Source organism: Bombus impatiens, unplaced genomic scaffold (genome assembly GCF_000188095.3).
Source record: "Bombus impatiens unplaced genomic scaffold, BIMP_2.2 scf_0320, whole genome shotgun sequence".
Classification (NCBI taxonomy): domain Eukaryota; kingdom Metazoa; phylum Arthropoda; class Insecta; order Hymenoptera; family Apidae; genus Bombus; species Bombus impatiens.
This window is the reverse complement of record NT_176739.1, coordinates 457,328-475,688: the sequence shown is the minus strand read 5'-3', so window position 1 is coordinate 475,688 and position 18,361 is coordinate 457,328. Positions and strand designations below refer to the sequence as shown.

The 18,361-nt window shown below is 36.3% G+C and overlaps 1 protein-coding gene across 4 annotated transcripts; it reads right to left on the bottom strand.

Moving 5' to 3' along the window:
* Nucleotides 1-439: 439 nt before the first annotated feature.
* Nucleotides 440-18,098, bottom strand: LOC100742717 (midnolin homolog). 4 transcript variants are annotated; one of them, XM_033320606.1, is made up of 7 exons: nt 17,803-18,098; nt 17,429-17,682; nt 16,874-17,359; nt 10,624-10,711; nt 4,689-5,753; nt 3,953-4,292; nt 440-3,358 (listed from the first exon to the last, which is right to left on the bottom strand). In XM_033320606.1, the coding sequence occupies exons 3-7, from the start codon at nt 17,329-17,331 to the stop codon at nt 3,102-3,104; spliced, it is 2,208 nt and encodes a 735-aa protein (XP_033176497.1). In that variant the 5' UTR covers nt 17,332-17,359; nt 17,429-17,682; nt 17,803-18,098; the 3' UTR covers nt 440-3,101. The 4 variants fall into 4 exon arrangements, with proteins under 4 accessions (XP_033176497.1, XP_012240779.1, XP_003489431.1 ...); XM_012385356.3 differs by having other exon boundaries at nt 16,874-17,682; nt 17,803-18,096; XM_003489383.4 differs by having other exon boundaries at nt 4,719-5,753; nt 16,874-17,682; nt 17,803-18,086.
* Nucleotides 18,099-18,361: the final 263 nt, after the last annotated feature.

Genomic DNA, 18,361 nt, shown 5'->3' with positions numbered 1-18,361 from the left:
CATCATTGAGCATTCCAAAAAGTTCATAGAAATAGGATACATATCCTCTACACTTCTGATGAATATTTTGGGATTCTCTTTTTTGTTAATAATACATATTTGACTGAATAACAACACAACGCCATTAAGTATAATGGAGATTCATGTAAATGAACTTGCAAATTTTCATACATATCGTAAATACTTTTCCATAATATACAATGTATATTATTATTAATTGTAGAGAGTATGTACTGTTTCTATTATTTTGTATGTAATGTTGATGTGACATTAGTAGTAGTATGAAAATTTAGTACACACACACACATACGTACACACATTATATATATATAATTTTATATATATATATATATATAAAATATATATATATATATATAAAAGTCGATATCAAAGGATATTGCTTCTAGCCAAAATTAATATAAAAAATTATACTTATTAATTTATAAAGTCCTTTTGTGATTATATGAATAATAAAATGAGAATAATAAAGATTAATTGACAAAGGTAGCTGTCCATTGTAAAACATGTGCCACTAATAATACTGAATAGAACAAATCGTTTTATAGAACAAAAGTATATTGATAATATTTATACGAAAAAATCCTCTCAAAGAATGTGCGATACTATTGCTAAAGTTGGCATATCATTACTTCTGATTAAACTATAGTGGTCCAAGCGCAGAACTCCTTAGATATATAACCATAAAAATATACCATTGTACCAATTATACATTTTACAGATTTCTTCAAAGAAACGACACAATTTCTATATCATCATTGCATTTTAGAAATTTAATTTGGGACTTTACAGCTGACATAACATTTGTATTAATAATTCAATTTACTAAAAAAGAAAACAATAATTTTCCTTCTCTCTTTTTTTATAATAATAGTTGTATTGTCACGAAGTCTGTGTTGCGCGTAACTACAATTCATTATATTATATAAACTATGATAGCGTAGCTTTTTAAGCGTCGATAATAAATTTCTACAATTTTACGTGATTCAAGACATTATTTAAATAAACAATTTCAAAATGAATAACTTTAATCAATTTAATATTTTCCTTCTTCAAGGCTTTTCTTAAATCATATTTATATATAGTCTTACAAACTAAAACGAAACATATATTTCCAAAAAACACGTTTTAACTTAGAAATTAATAATAATCAATATAATAAATGTAGAACAAAACAGCATCGGCGATTCCTTTCCTTTTTTTCTTTACACAGGCAATAAACAATGATAACAATAATAACAAACACTCAACAGATGATGCCACATTCAAACAAGACTTAAAGATGGACTTCGTTCATTTTTTTTCTTAGTTTAGCAAGCAATCTTATTTATTTTGGTACTCGATAAAATTCAATAATCATATGTTACAATATTGAGCCAGTTTTTAAAACTGTAGCGATAGTAATGATAATAATATAATAATAGTAATATTTTTTTCTCCTAAGTAACTTAAACGCAATACGCTATTCTTTATCAGATATTATTATATTATTTAGTACCTAGTGAAACTTAAATGAATTCTGGCCGGAGCCATGCGATAGGATTATCTAATTCTAACTATAGGACCATTTATCCACGTGCTTCGAGTTCTTTCTTCCTTTTCTTCCTTTCTCGTTTGTCGAGAGCGATGATATTTATGACGATACTTGAACAGTGTAAGCAATCAAGCTTACGAGTCGACATTTTCAAGTTAAAAATCCAGTCCATTCTCGTTTTTATATTCATCAGAACTGATATGAAATTATCGAAGTATGAACTAGTTGATCCATATTATACGTTAGATTTTATGGATACGTTAACTACGAGGAATCGATGTCACTTTCCAAAGATACTTTTCTATTCCACAGAGACATATAAATCAGAGAAAGAACATTTTTTTCATTGTATGTTGAACTATTTCTAGCTATTCGTCGATAACGAGAAGTTTCTATGAATACATGGGTGACATCATATAAAGTGCACTTCTTGCATAAAGGTATATTTTGATACGGTTCAACCAGTTCATCGACAGACTTAAATATGTTTTTTCCGAGAGAAAAAAAAAAGAGAAAGAATTCTTCCTTCTTCTTGCACTAAGTTCCGAAGTTCTCGTTATTATGAGTAAACAGTTGTAACATTGCTTTTGTAACAGTCTTCCCTGCGATTCGTGAAAGTATATGAGTTTAAAATTGTCTACTCGTGTCTACTAAATTTGAGTATACGCCGATGCCGACAGGAATTAATAATCAATGATCAAAGTGACGACCTTCTTTTTACTCCCCTAGATTTCTATCGACAAAATTCTTCTAGCGAATTATTTTTCTTCCCCCTTTTCCATAGAGAATTCCACAGCTCCATTCGTTTGCCGATTTTCTCTGTATGTGCTGTCGCACCGTCAAGTGCAATTATTGTCAGCTATGATCAAGTCCTGAGTAATAGCCAAAACAATTCTTTAATATGATTTAATTACTTTTTATCTCTTTCATCTCTAATAAATATAGCATCAAACTTTCCAGCAGAGACGTACACATGTTTTCTGTGAAACTTCTATTTAATAATTTCTATACCGTGCCTAACATTGCACGTCCTTCCATTATACAATATTGCTAAGTTTTTTCTTTCGTTCGAGTTTTGTCATTGACAGGATTCTTTTAAAAGCTCAAACATTTCGATAGTATATTTGGACTGGAGGTACGCGTATTATATGCAATACTGAAAATTATGCATGTAGAATGTCACAAGTGCACAATTATAGCATACAGCTTTTCCCAACGGTCTCTCAGTTTTCATTGCAGTATTTCATTTATACCGCGAAGACGACCGCGGTACTTCCAATCCGTTCAATCCGTCCAATCCGTCGTTTTAAACGCATTTAAAATAACTCGAGATATTTCATCTTTTTTTCTCTGTCGCGTAAACAAAAAGAGTAAACTTTCGCTAATGTAGTACGTTTGTTGAAACGGAAATTCTTCCTGGCGAAAGGAAGCGTATACGCGGTGAGAAGTGATAGTTTTGCCCACTTATCCTTGAATAAATCAGTGCGCTAGTTAAAAACTGAATTTGCATTATACAATTACTACTCTTCGTATTGATCGATTGACAGGTTCAAGCTACGACCGGTTCAGGACTGCAAGGTTGCAGCTCGGGTTCGTTTTGAGGTTCTGTTGTATTTGTGGTGGCGGTACTGGCCGTGTTTGGATCATGATTTGGATCTGGATCTGGTGTTACCGCCGCCCACTGTGTGGTATATGGTGCAGCTCCTGCCTGTCTTCTGGCTTTTCTCTTTGCACGTCGTTGTTCCATCACTAAGCGCAGACGTCTCATCTTTCCCTTAGTTGCTTCATTCTCCTTTGACAATTCCTCTATAATTATAAATAATAAAGTTACAGATCTACTTTTCCTTAATGTGTTATAGTCGATTTGTTTACCCTTTGAGTGTTTAGTAAAATAATTAGATATAGTTGAGAAAGATGTTAATTTTTCTTACTATACAATTATTTCTAATATCTTTGAATTAATATTTTTAAATATAGAATTTATGTTTTAATTTCTCTTAGACAAACGAATCAGTAAGTATTTCTTGGTATTGAGTTTCTGAGGTCACACTTTTGCAGAGAAACAACAAAGATTATACACAGATGGAATAATGGATTTATAATTTAATAATTTTCTTAATTTTCATTTTAATAATGAAATTATTGAACAAAATTGTATTATTGCAAGATGTCAGAACAAAGCTTATAATTTATGTTAGTAAATGTTTAAACCTTATTTGATAACCCAATATTTCATTGTTTACCTATTTTTTTTTCCTCAGTTTAATAGTAAGATTTCTATAAAATATTTTTGCATGAACTAAAAATTGAACTAAAAATTCATGTGCTTCTGCATATTTCATATGTCCATACTACATATGGATTAAACACTCAAAGGGTTAAGCTGGATTTCTAGAGTACCAGTAGAGTAACCAGGATTGGAGGAATCATGACAACCAACAAGGGGTGTTGGGGCACCATTTATTGTGGTTGTCGTTCCAGTTGAGGACGGAGAAGTTGAAGACTGCTGGCGATTGCTAGAGTGCCTGTGATGGTGCCTATAATGACCTGCAGTAGCAGCTGGTGTGGCACATAGCAAATCATTAAGAATGTGAATGATGGTACTTATATCTCTTTTAGGACGTCCGTGTCTATCTTGAAGAGCTGGATTTAAGGTCCCACTAAATGTACCAGAGTATACACCCTTTCCATGATGATGCATACTCTCTATTATTGCACCTTGCCTGCGTCTTGCATTTTCCTATGTTCCAAAAATTGTATGTGGTTACTCACTGCATTAATAATTTAATAAAAAATATTAATATTAATTTCACTGTGTGTTTCACATTACTTAGAATTTACACTGTATGCATTCGATTACAAAAAGACCATAGAATTGCAAAAATAGAAAAAAAACTGATATTCTTCTAATCACAAAATAAACAAAGCAAGAAGAAAACACATTTAAGAACCTAAGAGAGTCTCTAAAAAATGCGCTTTACAATATATTTTTTATATTTATTATTATTTAAAAAAACACAAAGACGTTTGGTGGTTTATTTTTTCGCATCTCTTAAGATCTTAACAAACACACAGCGCTAACGTATATACGAAATAGTGGTACACAGGGGGAACTGGCATCGGTAACAATGTATACCTCTGCGAGGTCGACCCGCGAGGTGAGTACCTCAGAGGAGAGCTGCTTAAGTTTCTGCGTCAAGTTACGAGAAGCTTCAGCTAGCGCCCTGGTGTCTAAGGTTGCGGCCTTGGAATTCTGCTCAGCCAACGAAGAGGTAGGACTCTGAGGACTAGCATCCCCATCCACAGCATTACTCCTGGTGGAATCTGTACTGTTAGCGGATTGTTGGCCATGGTGGTGAGTGGTGCAGAGTTTCTTTCTTGGCGGGGTTATGTCGTAGGGCACTGATTCCATGCATCCATGTCCAGTAGAGGTAGATTGTTGTAGGTGGTCCACGGAAGATGAAGAGGAGGAAGGTTGAGAACTGTTGGGCGAATTGATGGATTTGTTTCTTGAGTGGTGATGATGATGATGGTGGTGATGATGGTGGTGGTGGTGATTATGGTGATGGTGGTGATGATGGTGGTATAGAAGGCAAGATTGACAAGCATTGGAGTTCCCATTAGGTGACACTGAACCGTGGCTGCTGCTAGTTCGAGCGGTTGGCGCTTGGCTAGCACAGAAGGACGAATGTGGTGAACTCGGCGAGTAAGAAGATGAGGATGAAACTGAGGAGGCAGTTGTGGTGCGGCTTGAACAGACTGGACTGGTTGTCGTAGTGGCTGTCGAGAGGCTGGTACTGCAGCTAGCTGCTGCGTGCAACGCCGAAGCCAGACTGCTTATCAAAGAAGATGTCCTCGCAGCCGCGGCTCCATTTTGTAACTTAGCAGAGGCGCTGCTGGTCGAACGCGCAGCCAGTACAGTGGACCGCCTACTTTGCAGGGAACTTGATACGTGGCTAGTGGGTAAATTAGACCCGTTCGAACTATTTCCACCGATAGTTAACCCAGTGGTATTGCTGGTCGCCTGATTGGCCGTTGGCGAGGCCGGAGTTACTGTAGATAGTTGTAGCTGTATCAGCATCATGTGATCCCCTAGTCGCATTGTGAGATTCAGGGGAGCCTTGCCGGACAGAAAATCGTTCACCTGAGAATCATTTAAGCTCTCCAACGCTTGCATCACGCTCTGTTCCGGTCGTTGTGCCTGAAAATATATAATATATCTTAATCAGAATCTAGCGCACAATTCAATTTTTATTAATTCATCCCATTCCATTAATCTGGGAACGAAATTGCGATATATGGACAGTTATTTCCATTGTCACAATATTGTCGGATGACCTAATACATACTTCTTATAGAAAGAAAAGACTGACTAGAAATGTAACACAGCCGATAAAAATGCGTGACACGATTCGATCAAGTGTTTACCGCTAAACGGCGTTTAAATACTTTTACAGGATAAAAGGCAACAGTCGGAGAGCCGAGATGGAAGCCGTATACGACCAAGAACTCATTGCAGATTAGCCAATTCCACTCTACCAATTTTATGGCTCCGGTAGCAGCAGTCAAACATCTGAATCAGTCGCTTTTTGCATCCTATTTTATAACCATCATCAAACAGCTTTGATCTTATAGATCAAAGTTGATAAAGATAAATCTTTTACATAATATATTTTGGAAGATCCAAAACCTAATATATTTTTTTTCTTTGAGTATACTGGCTTTTTTCGAGCAACTATACGCTCTTGCACGAGTCGAACTATTGAAAAATCGTGGCAGAATTGAAAGGGACCGCTGGTAAAGTGGCCTACGAAGTGAAACGCCAATATCTCATAACGCTGGTATCGCCTATTCATTCAGGCAAAAGATGAGGTTGAATCGATGAGCTCACGACAAGAGATGGAAACGCGAGAAGACCTGCAGAAGAGAGGAAACCTCGCGGAACCGAGGCTCAGACCCTAGACGGCACAGCTAGGCATCCCCCGGTACACCTAACGGACTTCCTTTCACTGACGGTCATCGTATATTCGGTAATTCGATTTACATTCGTTTTATGGGAAATCTAAACTTCGATGAATGGACCCTGCGTCATCTTAACCACGTAATATTTCTCTCTTTCTCCGAAACTTCCACAAAACTTCCCAGTTCCCATTAGTTCGAAGTTAATCAAATAAAACAGATTAATACTATATCAATAATTTTTTAACCAATTAGATTCAATTAGCGAATCATTTAGTAATTTATTATTGATTCAATTTATATATTTAATCATCTCCATTCCTTATTTTTTCCATAATTATTATTAATGATTTTATAAAATAGATAGCTTTCATGTTTCAACTATAAAAGATTCACGAATTATTATTAGGGGATCGCAGGGATTCCCATGGATTCTCGTTGCAATTACTACAGGTCAGAGAACCCCTGTCAATGCCACGGAGCACTGTGAGTGCCGCAGCGACCGTCGACGAAGCCAGTGGCGCCACGCTCGAAGCGCAACCTGCTATCAAGCCAGGAACGTACACCATGAATCGTAAATACCCGTGTGTCTGACGCCTCTCCGCCGGAGTCTGGTTCTACCCCACCATGCGTTGTGTTGCTCAGGCATGTCTGCGGTGGTGGTGAGTCGTATCGCAGGATAAGGAAAAAGTATTTACACTTCGAAAAGAGAACTTTGGGTTGCAACAGCCGATGGTAGGGGTATCGTTACACGAGGAACGCTTACGATTTATGATTTACGCACCACGCGTCAACCAGAGATACTGCCAGAAATTCTTAATACGATATAAATGACAAATTACGTTAATACCAGCGTCTCCAGTTGTAACGTCCGCGCTTTACACGTGTAGATAGATCTTAACCGCTTTTAAATGCGTCTTACGTAGAGTCTATCAGAAGATATATTATTGAGCAATGCTACATTGTAGCCAATTGTTGAATATTGGGTTGTTCTTAAAGTTCGTAGTGATTATATAAATGCTACTTCTAATTTGAATACTAAAGAGAACTGAGGAGAAATATCTAGGGTCGTTAATAAGACAAGTTTCTGTTTTTAGCAAGATAGTGTTGAACGTCATATGCCTAAAAAATTTTGAATCGTAGCTGAAACATTCTGTTCTATCCATTAGTCACTGAATATAGTACACCTTCATTATTATTTATCCTAGTCTTTACAAACTTATTAGAGCGACATAAACAAGAAATAAAATATTATAAAAGCTATTCAAAGAAATTCTACATAAATGTTTCTTTACTTTCACTAGGAACTTTTTAAGCAACCTAATATTTTGAACCTCACAAAGCAACTGGAATATAGTTGCTTTCCCCTAACCTTGAGAATTTGCCTTTCCTTTGGTACATGTTTGAACCATCTGGAGATGGCAACTAAAATAGGAACTCTCACTCGTTACGACTTTCCAAAACACTCATCCAGAATTTCTGTACAATATGGTATAGACTTTAACAAAAGAGATTCATTTTATAACATTCTGCGTTCCAAGTATCACATTGCGGTTAGACTATCGGTGACTGGAAGATAAAAAATCGCGTCGCGATGCGACCTTATGACTCTTCTTTCTATCTCATTGAAAGAAACGAAGGAAGAACAAATATGACATCATCGCATTCTTACGGTTTTCGTTATTCAAAGCGGTACAATTTGACAGCGATCACAATACAGTGTGATCAGCTGTCTTCACCCTCGCTTAACAATGTCTGCGATTATTAAATCGAGCCAGCTGCAAAAACGATACATTAACCTGGTCCTAGCGCGCTGTCCAATTATCATTTAACGCCCTTTGGATATGTTCTTCTGGAAATAACGCGGAAACGTCAGAGAAGCTCTGCTCTGTTCCGCAGAATTTCCACGGTCGATCAATAAAACTTCTCCACTAGCCAAGTAGATATTACCGGAGTCGCCTATCAAACTTTCAACCTGTCTAAAGAAGTCTCATTCCAGTACTACTATGCAGGAGTCTGTAACGAGTATGGCTATATATACGTTCTTACATTTCGTGATCGATATCGCCTTTCATTCTCTAGCTCAGGAGTTCACACATGTATACATATATTCTCCCAGGTTACTAATTTTCACTAAAACAAGAATATAATCTATTTGGTGAATACAACGTTTTTAATCTCAAAGGTTGAGAACCCTCAATACATAGCACCGGTTTTTTTCAAATAAAGGTCAAGAACCACCGCTACGTGCTCATGAATGAACAGTTAACGTAGTACTACGTTTTTACAGGTGCAACCATACAGAGCTATGTTCCTCCATACTCCTAGAGAGCCAATATAGACAAGGAATACCATATATGGTATTCTATAGACAAAGAATACTACATATATAAGAGCAAAACTATAATGGCTACAAAAAGTACTTATAAACACCCTTATTTTCCAATGAAGCGTTTGCTTATCAGGTTCCACATTTTATTATCACAGTATTAAATTTTTGTAATCAAATGAAAATAAAATACAAATAACATGAAATTTAATACACTTGAACTTAATGAATTAGCATATAAATACTATAATTAATACAATGGTGTGCAAATACCTTTTGTAGTCATTATATATAAACAAAGAATAAATATTGGATCGGTCGAAAATTTCATAGCGTTTTTGTCATGAATTTCTATCAAATAATAAAACGTTCGAGCAAATACCAGAAAGAAAACATATTAATGTTTTAAAATGTTTTATACGATACATATAATTCACACATAAGAGTGTTTTTACGGGTTGAAGTTACAGATGAGAAAATTGAATTTTAGATAGATCTTTCTTCATTTCTGACTACCAATTTTCTAAACAACCTAATGTAAGGCGCGTGTCGATCCGAAGAGCCAGAGTAGAGCCGATTAGGCTGGCCAACTATGTTGTGCGAAACCGGCGTATGTCTCGCCCCGTTTCTTCGTAACCACCCACGAAAGAACGTCGGACGTGTATAGAGTCACTGTAGCAGTGATCGTGGTCGCGAAGCATAGCTACACACATATACACACCCTACACACGAGTATACTTTAAAATTGACTGCGGGTGACCGAGACTCGAGCGGGCGGTCCCCTTGACAGCCATGCGAACGAGTCTCGGTCGCGATAAGGACCCGTGTGCCAGCGCTGTTGCCAGTGCCTCGAGCACAGCCCTAGAGAGACTATTTCAATGAGAGAGAAAGACCGTGTATCCTTTGTGTATGCGCGTGCACTCGGTGTATGCACGGGCCAGCTTCGTTTTTATTGATTCAAACCGAATAACCTAGCGGAGATGGTTAGCTTGATTCTTCTGATTTCGTTCTCATGGAACATCGACCAAAGGAAATCTAAAAAGCCTTCTTCTTCTTCTTTTCACGAATGTGGGATGATGTTGGGAACAAGAAGGTAGAACTGTAAGACGCATGAACAATTATATGGAAATCATTTAAAATACAGGATTGAGTAAATGATTTAACGTTATAGAATAATCAAATTGCAATAAGATAAAAATAAAGGTTCTGGATTGGAGGTACTGCTCAGTTATAAAAAGGAATAATTACAGAAACTTTGTGACCAATGCAAATACCTGTAAGGTGTCACGACAATAGAAGGATGGTACAAGATGAACGAAGAAAAGTATGACGCAATAGTACTGGAAAATAAAGCACTGACGATACGGTGGCCGAGAAACCAAGTGACCCAATGATACACGAACCAAGTTAACGGCGTTTATCCGGATCACAATTCCACACATGTTTTCTATCTTTCGTGGGAACTCTTCTTCTATGGATTCTTCGTAGAGCGAAGAATAAGCAACATTTAAAAAAAAAAATCCCATGAGATTCGACTTCTGTTCAGAAATAATCTCATACAGCTTAGACCCTAAAGCTTACTCTTTCATTCGTAATTGACAATGGTAGTGATCAATAATCTATTTATTTCATAGAAACTATGCTTTATGATCTTTTGAAACCATAATTACTTTCTGCATTATAAAAAGAAGGAATTGAATTTACATTGAGATAACAAGTTGGTCTATAGTAATTTAGGTAGTTTTATTAGGTTTTTATCGCCAAAAATATGCAATTGACTTACCAATAGGCCGGTTTCCACGCTCGGCAGCAGCGTAAGCCGACTGCCATCTTGTAAACGATTTTCCTCTAGCGTTCCCTCACGCAATTGTCTGAAACAAACAAATTTCCAGTTAAATTTGTCATTGAAACTTTACGCTAATAAAATCAGTGCCAAAATTGTTATACATTAAGGGTAACATATGAATATCACAAAATAGTTTTATTCAGAAAATTAAGATTCAATATTTTAGCCCATTAAAAAAGAAAAAACATTTAATAAATTTAACTGTATTGTTCATAAATTGACATTTATATCTTATAGTATATATTATATTTAGATATTATAAAGAAGAATGATTAGTAAAATATTAATTATTTTTATCTGTGTTTTACTTCAATACAGAGTGGAAGTTCTTTGTTTTTATCTAATCCGCCAAATCCTTAGTATTATCTTATGGAGACACTTTAATTTAAAAATAACATTATAATTATTGTGACTCGATCCTGGTAGTTTAGCAGTCCCAATTCTCACAAATAAAATGTGTTATAAAGTGGAAAATCACGAAAAATGGGCACTCCTCGTTTTTCCCCTTAATCTCCATATGTTGTTTTGCAATACATTGCCTGATAATTGCGGGCAATTCCAACACTGAGGCGTTACCCTTATCGCAGGCAGTATGATGCAGTCATTTTTACTATTGTGACCTCTCATAATTAACTTTATCTCTGCCCATGGTCAAAGTTATATTTCATCGAAAACTGCCTGTAAGAACATATCGCTAATTACATGTAATTATTGTCATAGGAACATCTATTTATTTTTTATGTAAGATCTACGAATAAGCGAATGTGTAATCAATTACGATAATCAGTAGAAACTTCAATACCACGCAAAATTACATAAATTGTAGGCGTCAATGCTTTAAAAACCTCGTGACATTAGCGTTAATCATCATGCTGAAAGTAAGGGACAAGAAAATGATAACACAGCGGTAAGATCCGAGAGATTAGACAATACGATAAGTTGCTCTATCGCCACAACAGACATCGAATGAAGCCGCAAATAGCGTACAGGGAATTGATATCGACTGGCAATGTCGCGAGCCGCAAGAAACACTGTGCAACTCCTTCCGCAAAATGTTTATACCTATAACACATTATTCCTATATTTCGTATAATTAGAATTGGAATTTTCCATGATCATATATATAATTTCATAATTATATTCCATAATTAACTACATATATATATGTATATATATAAAATATAGCTTAACCTGTAATTTTTACAAAAAAATATATATATTAAACATTATAGGTTAAGCTAGGTTATATACTGTAGAATAAGCTATAATTAGAATATTGATGATTCATTTCCATTGCAGATAACGTACAAAAGAAAGATATAGAAATTAGCCTCATTCGTTCATTAAAACACACCTTGTAACATGCGCAGGTGTCTAAATATGTATTAACATTTAGGCCTTCCAACTAGTATTATTGAATTATAGATGACTATAATAATCTTATATTAGGTTACTAAAATTTAGGATATTTCATTTTATATAGAGATTTATATAGAAACAGATCAATAATAAAATTAAATTAAGTTAAAAATTTCAAAATTAAGTAATCTAGTTTAACCACAGTTAATTCCTGACCTAACCATATTTTCACTTTTTGAATGAACTGAATTGAAGTTGAATTGTAGGATTTTTGTTTCCAGTTGCGTCCTCAGATGGGAATGAGATAGATTTAGGGAATTTTTTAAGACTTAACCGACAACGAAGACCAGGTCAACGTTACGCCATTGTTACGTCCAGAAGCGGCACCGGGATTATACAACGCGGGGTAACGCCCGATTGAAATTTATTAGCTATGCTTCTTCTAATAAGGAGATGGATTGTTCGTAAGACGTGTTTCTAAGCAGCGTTCCTTGTTATCGTTATAACATGGCGAAACGTATGTATTTACGTTCGAAAGTATTAACTAGTCACTGAAATGATTGCGAAAATACCAACATTCCTTCGTCAGCGTTCGTATAATTGACTTCAATTCTGCAAATGCATATACATTCCACGAACTCGTTCGGTACTACCTCCGTAAAGAATCCACTATCAATTAGAGAGACTTAAGGCAAACCTCAATTTTTTAAAAATATATTTTAGAGCTTGGAGGATCCAAATATCAAAGCCTAAGGTTCATCTTCATACTGCGATTAGATTATTCCTTGTATGTTACACAAGTTGTATTAAGAATTATACCTGCAGCCTTCTGCACAATATATGGTGAATCGACAAGTTACGAATTGTAGGTTATGTATTTATGTTAACAATTTCCCAATTTTACACCAAATAAGGTAATCAGGGAGAAACTAGACAACGGGAAACTGTTTCGTTATCAAACTCGTTACTACTGTGCAAAATAAATTTATTGACGTTAATAACCTGCAACTTGTAACTTGTAAAATTTCGTTAATAATAATTAGACTGAGGAGTTTTATGTACTTATAGGAAATTTGAAAGTGTAAAATTGCACAAAATGCACATAATATGAAAAAATATATAAAACACCTAAAGTATACTGCTTTCTATAATAATAAATAAGTAAAGCAATTTTTACCGAGATTATACTTTGTTAATTATATTCTCAGATATGAATTTGTATAAAAATCTGCAATCTAATAGTAATATTAATTCAATTATGCAAGAGGGATCTAACATGCATTCTTAAATAAGTAAAAAAGGATTTCTTATTCATAAATTGATTTAGAGCAGAGACATCTATCGATTGATCGGCATTGAAAGAGGAAGTATGAGGGTGGCGGATATTCGCGACCCTGGCGCCACTTGCGCGGACTCCAACGGGCTTAACGGTTTTTCTGAAGATCCTGGTAAGATCAAGTCTTTGACCTGTATACGTTTCTACGATCATCTCGGATAAGTATGTACCCTCTTTTTAAAGAACTATTACTATTATTGAAGCCCCAAAAACCTAAACTTATTCTTTCATGAAAACCAGGTATCAATTCTTTGATTTGAATTCTAACTGACAAAGTACTGGAACGTACATATTTGAAACAATGAGCATATGACTGGGAGGAAGTTTTACGACATAGATACGTCTTCTGAGAAGCTTTATCGGTTTCGGATGAGTCGACAAAAAACAGAATCGAATTGTTTGTTTGAATGGATAAGCATACACAGACGGTTGCAATTCATATGATAAATAAGTCGTTCATAGGATAAAGTGGATAACTCCACTATTTTAAAATTTTTTGGATTTTAATGCCAAAGTATTTGATTGATGCTTTAGATTGCGGATTTTTATACATTATATTTTTGGGAATATGATCAAAAACCCAGACTCGATAGACAATTGTTGTACCTACCAAATGTTGTACAAAGAACTATATTTTAGATATCTTATATATTTTTTCATATTATGTGTATTTTGTGCAAATTTCTTGTAGATGCATAAAAATCTACAGTTTATTTATATTGTGTAATTTATCAATTTTCTCTAATTTATGTTTAGTGGCGTTAACTGCCTTGACAAATAAGCGGTTCAAATAATAAATGCAGTATCCACAATGATCAGCAATGTATGTACACAAAATATAGTTAGGAAAACCAAATTAGCTATATTTTCAGTATGGACCTCTATGAATGAAAAAGAGAAAAGCGTGCTACGTGAATGGCGCTAAGAATAAACTACGTCTAAATTCGAACATATATAAATACATAAAGTAAAGGAATACTAAGAACATTCTTATCGCTAATGTGATAAATATTGTTTTCTCCTTGGTTACTCTCTAAGGTCATGAAACCTATTTGTAATGATACCGTTGTCCACTATCATCTCTGTTACTAATTACAAAATCGTAATTAATTACACATTTCTTTTATAGTAACGGTAAAAAATTCTTAAATGAATAGTAGTCGATGATAAAAATAATTGGATGGAAAAGTTTACTCCTTGTTTGTGCAACGAGGATGAGTAACAGGTATAAGACTCGATGACACATGCTTAATCGTGGCACAAAACGGTTAAGGTAAGGTTGCATTACACCTTGTTTTTTTACGTGATCCAAGTCGCAACCAGAAGATATATGTATTATCTTTTAGATAGAAAATCTATTCACAAACTTAAAAATAATATTATTCGCGATAAAGATTATGAATTTTCAACAACCATATAGAACAAAAACACAAGAAAATTTGTAAAATGATGAAAAGCAAATTTGATGAAAAGAGGAGTACACGAGCACTGACCAATTCTGACAGTTTTACAGGGAAAATAACGCTAATACAGGCAAATTAAAATCGTCGGTCCATTCTGTAATTAATGCGATACGCATGAACTGAAGATGCAATAGAATGAAACAGAAAGAGACGAATGGGACGCACACGGCGAACGGGCTAACAATGTGCACGTGTCGCATTTACACCGACGGGAGAAGCGAGAGAGCACACACATTAACTACGTAGCGAAGAACCGGCGTGTGCTACCTGAGCCTGGAACTGGCCTGGCAGGCACAAGGGAACAAATAGCAATGGGTATTCGTTTCTCATCGATACAACTCTTGAAAAAGATACGATACTTTCGTTGGAAACGCTCAATTGCTTTACATGCAATTACAATTATATTTAATCTTGCTGTTCTCCTCACACCTTCCTTAGATATATATATATATTAGAAATCTTTATTCATAATAAATGTGGAATACACAAAGCAATACCAAAATCAAATATTTAAGTAGTATCTATTCTTTAATAATATATATATATATATATATATATATATATATATATATATATATATATATATATAGACCTGAAGAGAAAAAGATTAAAATCAGGAAATTTCCAAAACTTACATCTTGTAAGCTACTAACTCAATACAGATTCTCAATTATTCAGTAATTTAAATTCGAATTTACAATATATGACTTTTCAAAGCCCTTTGTGATTTCTTAGAGTTAGAGATGCAACTGAAGAAAAAATTTAACGACAATTGCTATATAAAATCGAGATGCGAGAAATGGAAAGAAAAAGGGGAGAGGCAACTCAAGAAGAAGAATAAACAGAAAGAGAGAAAATTCCAGCGATATGTTGCGTACGGGAATAGCCAATCCTGTCGTCTTTTCCATCCGACTGTTTCTCTTTCTTCTTCTACCTCTCACTGCAGAGGGCTGTCACCGTTCCACTTTACGAGAACGCGATTCCCGAGATATTCTACCTACTACACCACCTCCACCTCCTCCTACTTCGAGTCTATGGTATGCCAACCTTCCTCTCCACCATGTTTCTCTTGCGTGCTTGTACGAAGGAGGAGGATCAGTCCGAGCGGCGGCCCCCACGACGCCTACGAGTATTATGCCCACTCTCTCTTTTTCGTTCAGAGCATCAATGCTGTTTTCGTTCTTCCTCTCGCACTTTTCAACCAACAATATCGTGTGCAGTAGTGTGCACACGTTCGCCTGCCATTTCTTTTTTTTTTTTCTTTTTTTTCCTATGAAGGGTCGTCTACACCTAATTTTCCCTTCGAAATCAAATCGTGAGAAAAATTCAATCGTCCGAAATCAATCGTCTGCTCCATCGATTTATCGGTAATTTCAAAGCATGTGATCCGAATATTTCTTGTATTATAATAAATAGAATATATAATATTCTATCAATTCATAATTAATATAACGTTTAGACCTATTATTTATGACAAACAGGTCACAATTCAAAGCGATAGTAACACGTATTATGTGTACATACAATACTGCCTTGGTAACTGGTCAGCTATCAAGGGAGGAGTCTACATGAATAAAAAAAAATTCTGCCTCAGCGTGAAATGAACAGAGATACAGGCACTGATACCCGATACCTATCTCAAGATATAGAGATTCTTTCTTGCAACAATTTTCTTAAGGACAGTTAAATACCGAACACGCAAAAAAATGAAAGTTGTACGCGTGCAAAAGAAACGAAAGAGATAAATGTATAATGCTGAAGCTTCTCTTTATAAAGGCGCAAGGACTAGTGGGGATAGTTACGGTCAATTACCAAAGTAAACTTTCGGCTGGTTAACAAAGTAGTATGTACTTTACATATGCTACTACCTCTAGAAGCCAAACTGATCACCTCCATTGCGCTCAACCACCTAGTTACCAAAAAACAAAACATCAATCGCATACTCTGTTACTAAAATTACAAAATTCTCCAAAAATCATTTTGACTTCTGGGACTCTTACATGCACGTATACTCTTTCGGTATACGAACCTTTCCCGATGTAGTAAACAAATACGTTCCTTTGCGACCTTCAACCTCTTCGAGATGATCTTCTTGAGGTTCTCGACGGTGTCCGTCCGGTCGACCGTAAGGTCGAATTGCCCACCGGTAGTCGGCGTGATGCTGATGGTAATTTCATCGGGCTCGAGGACGGTGGCAGCGACGCAGCCACACCCGCCACACCCCGGCTGCGGTGGCGGCGGCGGCGTAGAGGAGGCGGACGACGACAACGATGACGACGAAGACGATGAGGAGTTCGTAGGAAGTGGAGAAGTGGAGCCAGCCCTTATCGAGCCTTGACCGCAATATTCCGTTGACTGGTCGCTCTGCATTGTTGTAGAATACGTGGAAGAGGTGGTGGCCGTACCTGACGACGCAGACGAAGAAGCGGTGATGTCGTCGGTGTCCCGTTGGGTCTTCGATCTCTCGTCGTTCTCACTGCTGCCCATCGCCGTCACGTCCGACGGCGGACCCGTGCTACCGTCCATTCTGCCACGGTAACTAACGATACTGGTGGAACCGTATCGCCAACTTACGCGCACCTACCTCGTTCCAACCCACGTTCTCGCGTCCCGACTACTATGTAATGTGTATCATGCACCCGCACCTGCACCTGTGTCTCCCGGCGTCCTAGCTGTCCGAGACACACTCGTCCGCGTCGCACAACCGCAGTGTCGCCGAAGGTCTGGCCACAGTGTCTTCGGGAACGCGCACGCCACGAGGAACGACGAAGCGAATACCAACCAACGTAGGGAGAAACGAGGATGGGAAGGGAGAGACGAACTGAGGTGGAGACCAATCTGAGAAAAAAGAGAAGGAAATTTATGAGATCCTTGAAATATCGTATATAGGACTTGTGATTATATAGGTATGTATGATTCTATATAGGGATCCCTAGGAATTAAAAAAAGTTTTCTTACTAGGTTGTATTTTAGTACATCGGTACTGGGAATTGTTCTTAGGAATCGTTGGACACATATATGATAAGGTTCTGTACTTTTGGTCCGTTTTTGTGTAACATAGATATGCTCTGTGCTGCCTGATTCTTTGTTCTTATCGCGCACACACATATACACATCTGCACTAAAGACAAATTCCGCGTACAAACCCTGTGACCAGCCACTAGCAACTGAATAGCCAAAAGCCCAGACTTTTGCTAGCTTCCCAGACCGGGCCTAGCTTTTCCAACCGATCAACGATCAACTAACATAGCAGCGCCATTCCGGAGAATGTACGAATGTCCTCAGAGCGGGATATTTGAATAGGGAAAGATGTTTAGTTTGTTGTTCATGCTTATAGAATTTATTTAATCCATTAATGCATTGACTGCCATGTAAATGTTATGTATTATGCTTTAAAAGTCGCAATAGATTGAGGTATATTATACTATAACATTGAATTTTTGCAAAATATTATATTGTTTGCGCACCTTTTTTCTGGCAATGTTATCTAATAATAAGTCATTTATATTGTTGAAAA

What these genes read in the sequence shown, in the direction of transcription:
- LOC100742717 (XM_033320604.1), bottom strand. Translation starts at nt 17,370, where the DNA reads ATGGACGGTAGCACGGGTCCGCCGTCGGACGTGACGGCGATGGGCAGC. An exon ending in CGCGGGTCGACCTCGCAGAG is followed by an intron (nt 4,293 to 4,688) that starts GTATACATTGTT and finishes TTTGGAACATAG; the next exon opens with GAAAATGCAAGACGCAGGCA. An exon ending in CAATCCTGGTTACTCTACTG is followed by an intron (nt 3,359 to 3,952) that starts GTACTCTAGAAA and finishes TTATAATTATAG; the next exon opens with AGGAATTGTCAAAGGAGAAT.